Genomic DNA, 6,929 nt, shown 5'->3' with positions numbered 1-6,929 from the left:
TATATATATGTATATGTATACAGTATATAATACATCCTCTCCTCTGTGCTTAGCTTTCAGACTGCTTTACTGTTTCAATGTCACCTGTGGATACTCAGAGCCCAGGGAGGGCAATGTAACACAAACATTGGGCTAATTGGCCCAATTAAGTCATTATGCAACACAAGCCAGAGGTCTGACAGTTTACACCCCTCTGGCTCTCCTTACAAAGACCTGTGTCAAATTTAACTCTGAAATTTCCCACCAGCAGCATTTGTCTGTAGCAGAAACGAATTATGAGGCACTGCGGGTCTGTCAGTGATAGACGATTATATCAGCAGTTCTTTTTGTCCCAGAGGAAGTTGTTCCTGTGAGAGAGAGAGTGATAGTGCCTGCGTGTGTGGATGTGCAAGCATGTGTATGATAACATGCTAGCATGCGTGTGTTTACCTCTCCTGACATGTCGGGAGCAAGAGGGATGAGGGGCCACAGGGAGGAGTAGATAATGAAAAACACCACCCACAGGCCGATGCTTCCCCAAATGGCGATGTGGCTGAACTGTAAGTAGAGAATCAGAGGACAGTGAGGTAGCAGAAAATGTTTAGGCTCTTCATTTACTGTGGCTTTACGACAACTTACTTACTGAAATTGTATTTGGGACAATTTTATTCACTTTACTCTCTTATTTGTTGCTATTTCTAGAATTTGGGTAGAAAAGTTCACATCGAGTGGCTTGTAGTTACCTGAAGGAGTTACTGTAAGGTATATGTAATTTCACTGGGTTTACAGTTACAATCTCATTGGGAACAAACCATAAAGAGATTTAGGGATAAGAAGAGGATGTGAAATATGTCACAAGTATCTGTGGTCACATAAAATGGAGGAACTGGAAAGAGATAACAGAACCTTTAGCGAGAGAAGAGAGAGGCATTAACTTACCATGGTCCAGGATGAGGTCTCAAGGCCGGCTTTAAGACAAACTGTGATGACCACAAACTGTGGAGACACACATCACACTGACATTAAACCCAGACTGTCCCCTTTCAATACTAAAATCAGTCATGGGAAGTGTATCACACATCATTTTCATTAAGTACATATTTTTACATACATGTACTGTATAACACTGGAAAAGATCCAAAGACACAATGAAAAACAGGATGTTCATTCACAGAAATTAGATAACACTTGGCACACAGACAACTGAACCGTTTAACACAGCAGAGACACTGACTGTCAAGAAGATTGGTGCACTCACTGTATAAACCATGTTGCCTAAGAGGAGATAGTCTGGAGTTCTTCCGTTGCCAAAAACTGTATCTGTGAAGGGAATCAACAACAGAAGCTTTCAGGGCCAAAGCTGTCCATTTTGAGCTCTGGGTTTCTTGGGTTTCATACAGATTTAAGTGATCCAAAGAGTAAACAACCATGCAACACATTGGATATTACTTTAGGTACATCTCAGTGTGAACTTTGGATTACAGCTATAAAGGCGGACATGGGAACATCAAGTGAAAACCACAGTCAAGCTCGGTCAAGGCTGCTTTCATTACTGCCCTTTGAGAGAGGCAGGAATGTTAATTCTGTATTTCGCAACTATTAGGAAAGAAAGTCTCTATGTAAAGCCATTAAAAAGAATGAAAAGCAGAATTGGTGTGCATTAATCATGGTCAGAAATTAAATGTTCTGGTTAATTCACTGCTGAAATAGAAAGAACAGGACTGTTATTCTGGCAAAATGGTTGTTTATTCTTCCATTAAATCGGAATCTAACCTACTGAGAACACTTTTCCTAAAACAAAGGTTAAAAGAACTTCCTAAATTAATAAAATAGAAATGAACTGCAAATCACATGGACATATTGCTCCAATCTGCCATTGTGGATTTGAGCTGCGGCTGCGGCTGTAGCTAAAATATCAGCAGTGTGCGACTGCCAGCAATGAAAGAAAGAAAGAGAAGCTCCCTTTCCATTTACTTCCGGCTGGTCACATGTCTTGTGTGCGCTGAGGCTTTGCTGACAGCCTGTCAGTCAGTGTGAAGGGGCTTGGCGCCTTTGTTTGGAGAGCAGGCCCAAGCTTGTGTGGTCCTCTGCTCTGGCCAACCAAGACTTACCGCCTCAAAGATCCTTATTCTCTCAGCACACACACAGAGAAACCTTGCATCTTAATGTGCACAAACATGCACAATTGACCTATGGATAAATAAAGCTATTGTGAATTTAAATTTAATTGTAAACATAGAAAGACTGACAGATGTCTGTTTGGATAAAAATCATCTCTGTCTGCACTGAACAACCATCTGGACAGTTTGTATATGTTGGTTTATAAAAAAACTAAGTACGTGCAAATAACTGTGTGCAAAAGCATCTCAGCAGATCATTGTGTGCGCACGTGAACTGGTGCAAATGTTATATACACTTGTTAGTGTGTTTCGATCTTGCTGGAGCACACACATGTTTGCAATTCATGACTGGACGGTTGAAGAGAGAAACTAATTAAGACAAAGTATGTGTGTTTGACTGTCCTCCCTCTTCATCCACCAAGTCCACCGAGAGCCGTGCCGAAGTCTCTGGGAGCTACTTACCATGCTGGAAGGCTTTAAGGGGGAACCAGAAGAGGATGACGGAGTGGAAGAGGCCATTCAGACAATGGGCCCAGAAGACCTGCAAAATAGAGGGGAGAAGGATGGAGGAAGGAAGGAGGCAGAGGGGAGGAGGAAGAGAAGAAGGGAGGGGGAGGTTGGAGGCGGCAGGGGATTCCAAGAAGAGAGAGTGAGAGGGAGAGAAAAAAAGCATGAGAAAAGGGTGTGGGGAGATCCAGCCTTCTAAGTGACCCCTGACCTGGGCCCTTTGTGCCAGCCCAGCGCTAGGCTAAGTGGCGGTTTTGTCCGAGCCTCCTTTCTGAATAGCCACCCCGCTGACAGACACGTTGTATATCCTCTGTGTGTGTTATGGGGGAGAGAGAGGCTGCTGAGTGTGTGCAGTAAAAGGCAAGTGGACAATCTAAGTGTGCAGGTTTTAACTTCCAGTTGTTTTTCTTATTTTTTATTTTTACAAAGATTATACCATATTTAACAGAATCAAATAAAGAAGTGAGCATAAGAAACTGCAAAATACACATCTCAGCCTTGACAAAGAACATTATACAACATTAATATATGTGCTGCCAGTGTGAGGGTTTCCTCTTATTACATTTCATTAGGCTTCGGCCCTTTCATGTGAGAATTTTAACTGGTGTGGAAATAAATGACAGGAGGGTTTAAACAAGCAGAAATCAGTCTAGAAACACACACAGGGAGACTGACAGGCCTGACAGAGATTAAACTGTTTTCATGGTAATTATTAAGGGCCTGGAAAATCGTGGCATGGACCACAGTCTGCGTGTGTGTCTGTGTATGCAAGCACGCAGACTTTGGATGAGTCGTTTAAATCAATACTCCCACTCCAAAACCACCTTGTTTCAAATTTACATTATGCAACGCCGGAGCCAAACAAAACACTAATGGGCGATGTAGCATGAAACAGCCGTGAAATCTATTCTGCCAAAAAACGCTCCACATTTGTGCCCCCTTTTCCTTCCCCAGTGCTGACCCAGACGGTGGTGTTAATTCTGAGAGCTGAAAATTCGTCAAACCCAGAGAGTAAATGGCTGACGAAGGAAAAATAAAAACAGAAAAAACATCACATTTTAATCTTTGGCCTCCTTTTAATCATCAGCTCTTGGCAGACGACAAGTTAGAGGCTCGATTTCTTAAGAACACCCATTTCAACAACTTCAGCAAACCTGTCAGTAAAACATGACTTATTTGAGACAAACTGGACAACCTGAAAAGTGAAAATTTCTTTGGATTTCCGCAGGTTAGTCACTTAATAACTATTAGCACTGTTTTACATCGTAGTGATATTTTGCCAGGAAAGGATAAGAAAAAGAAGGCAAAAGAGTAGAGAGTAAAGCAGGATAGAGTACAGTGAAGGGAAATGTCTTCAGCCTTTATAATATACCTTGGCCTCAGTGGCATGACCTCCTCACCTTTTCTATCAACTAAACAAAGTCCCATAGCAGCCACCCAGCCCCCCCACCCAGGATTACCTCACCCTCCCACTGTGTACACAAAACCCCAATACACTGAACATGGGGAGGCTGAAACCAACCCCCACACTGTGGTCAGATGTGGAATAAATAATCACTTATGTTACAATCAAAAGCATGTTTATGCCAATTAGCCTCCCACTGACAGGCTCAGCTCTCTATCAGCATCCTCCTCGACTGTCCCGTCCCCAAACACTGTGGGAGTGCAAACAAGCCCTAGTTTCCCCTCCAGAATAATAAATGCTAATGAAATCAATAAATGTTCATAATCATTTGTCACAGTGGGATCCTCTCTTTCACCCTTGCGGCCGCACTGCTCTCTTTCTTTCCCTTGTATCCCAGCAAGTTGCTAGGGATCCCCTCCGAATGAATGCCCGGTCTGTCCTGTAAAGATTCTGCCCTTTGTGGAACTCCTAATTGCCAAAAAAAAAAAGCATGAATACCAGTAATTAATATTGAGCCAAATATTTCCAGAGCTGCCCACTCCTTCCCTTCCCGTTTCTTTTTGAATGGGTGAGGAGAGAAGGGAAAGAGGGGGAAAGAAATAGAAGAGTACCAGGTACTGTATAAGAGGTGATAGTTGCTGGTAAACGGCTGTAATTACTATGACCACATAAAGGGCAGTGCGGTTTATTAGAGTGACTCAAGTGTCAGGAATATGTAATTAAAAGTGAACAGGCGACACATTTGAAGCCACGCCGCGCTTTTCTAACACCCGTGGTCACTCCTTTTTCTCACCTCAACACAAACAGCTTTAATTCACAAAGACAGTATCTGTTGTGTACAAAAGAGCCAGACGTGCAAAAAGACAGGCTTTGAGGGGCCAAATTCCAGATGGATTTTCTCGCCTTGCCTCGGGCCAGCTGCAAGGAAAATATCTCGGGAAAAGAGTGGACAAGCCAGCAAAAACAACCTGCTGACCTGGCCGAGTCATCATTTATGGGTCTTGGAAAATGTGGCCCAAACAAAATTGAGGTTCATTTGCTTCTAACTATCAGACGCATATTTTTGTGACCTTTTTTTGGCAAAGTTAATGAAGGGAAAATCCACCCTACAACAGAATTCAACTAAAATTCTGGACGATTCAATCAGCAGTCGGGAGCACAAACATCCCTCTAATCTGTATAATTAATTATATAAAGACAACGTCTGATGCTGTCAACACTTTTGGTTTTTGCCACCGAATGATATTTCTTTAGCTTTTTTTCATTATGAAAAACAATCCAGGCCATAACAAGTAATGGATTTACTTACATTAACTCACCTAATGAACCAGAGTGTGTTCATTAATCATGTAAGAGCTTACATTTTTTTGTAATAATAGCTCCAGGAGAGACTTGCTCACATACATTCATTTAACAGATAACAATTTGCTTCATCTGTAAAATGTCAAATATAGTAGTATTTTATAATTTCCCATAGCTCAGGGAGATGTATTCAAATTGCTTGTTTTATCTGAACAATGGTCGAATACCCAAAGATAGTCAGTTATCATATATGATGCAGTTCTAGACATTATTGTTTGTTGTGATTACAATTAATTTTGTTTTGGAAGAAATTAAAGGATTTGACTTTAATAGGCTTGGTTGGGCTAGCTGCCGCCTTGTGACTAATAAACCTTCTAATTTACTTGGTCAATTGTAAAACTTTTAAAAGTAAAAAGTAAATAGTCTTTGCTATTGTTATTTCGTACGTTGAGTGTGGTCTTGGATGGGTTAAACTCAATCTGACAGCCTTGCTCTAAGAACAAACAACTCCCTCACTTAAACAAATTGCATAATTTTCCGCAACAACTGCTGTCACACAAAGACAGCACACTCTCTCTATTCCTTCCTTCCCCCAATTCTTTTTGCTGTGTCCCCCAAACCATCTGACCTTCCCTGCCCCTGACTGCCATGGCCAATCACTCTTTAATCCACCTCCATGTGTTGCTAACCAGGTCACCACGCCTGTGAGGACGGTCCAGGGCTCTGGCTCAGCATGGAGAAAGGAGGAGACATCTTTATTACCAGCGGGGGAAAGCTAACGGACAGCCTCTGCAACCAGACAGAATAGGTCAAATCAGGCCAAACCATGGTACGACTGGAGACCCACCGACTCCAGCTGCCAGGTCACTGTGACGGGAGATGCACCAGTCCCAAACAACACGACAGGAACATTTCAAGTCATTAATGTGATATTAATTGGGTGTAAGAGCTGGAACGTTTGACCTTTTCCTTTGTGTGTTGGAGCACAAAATGGGTACATAAAACATAAAATAGTACATTATTAGGCTATGGCAACATACCAATTGCTCCAAAAAGCAGCAGGTTTGAAAAACTACCAAATATTAACTAGTTATGTGGTAGTTCATTAAAACTCAAGCAACATTTGCTTGCAATATTGCACTAAATTTGGACAAACTTGAGAGCTCCCTATCAAGACATGATTTTACTGTAGCTGCATAGAACAGGACATAGACCGGGAAAGATTTAAAAACGCAACAAATAACTGAAACAATAAGACCAAAGTGAGGATAAATAAAAAGCAATCTAATAGTATATAAATCTGGTCGTGTGCAAACGAAACAGTAAACACATAAATAACTATCATGTCACGTAGACACAAGTGTTACCTTAGTATTAAAGCCCATAGCATTCTGGGAGGTTTTGTAGAGTTCTGGGTATTTCAGCATGTTTTCTTTCCTGCAGGAGCGCTCAAATATTCCCAGAGTAAGAGGAGGCAGAGCAGTGAAGATCTGCATAAGAAAAAAATACACACAAAAAAACATCAGCAGTTTGATCCCAATTTATCACATTCAAAAACCTATTGTCTTTGTTAATCATAAAAAGCATCATTCTTGACCTTGGGAACAGTATGTGTG

At 41.5% G+C, this 6,929-nt stretch overlaps 1 protein-coding gene across 8 annotated transcripts in view; it reads right to left on the bottom strand.

The window, feature by feature from the left end:
• Positions 1 to 6,929, bottom strand: part of atp8a1 (ATPase phospholipid transporting 8A1) — a 104,703-nt gene that overhangs the window by 14,278 nt on the left and 83,496 nt on the right. For all 8 annotated transcript variants that reach the window (XR_004796963.1, XM_035668693.1, XM_035668692.1 and 5 more), the window contains 5 exons: positions 6,681 to 6,803; positions 2,562 to 2,640; positions 1,238 to 1,299; positions 919 to 975; positions 430 to 537 (listed from right to left, as the gene is read on the bottom strand). Coding sequence is in view for 7 of the 8 variants with exons in the window: in XM_035668693.1 (XP_035524586.1) it covers positions 430 to 537; positions 919 to 975; positions 1,238 to 1,299; positions 2,562 to 2,640; positions 6,681 to 6,803 (429 nt within the window). In the remaining variant the exon portion in view is untranslated. The remainder of the gene's footprint in view (positions 1 to 429; positions 538 to 918; positions 976 to 1,237; positions 1,300 to 2,561; positions 2,641 to 6,680; positions 6,804 to 6,929) is intronic.

This window comes from Morone saxatilis, unplaced genomic scaffold (assembly GCF_004916995.1).
Source record: "Morone saxatilis isolate NCDOM2014 unplaced genomic scaffold, NCSU_SB_2.0 Contig22, whole genome shotgun sequence".
In the NCBI taxonomy this organism is placed as follows: Eukaryota; Metazoa; Chordata; class Actinopteri; family Moronidae; genus Morone; species Morone saxatilis.
The sequence above is the reverse complement of the archived record's forward strand: the minus strand, read 5'-3'. Positions and strand labels throughout refer to the sequence as shown.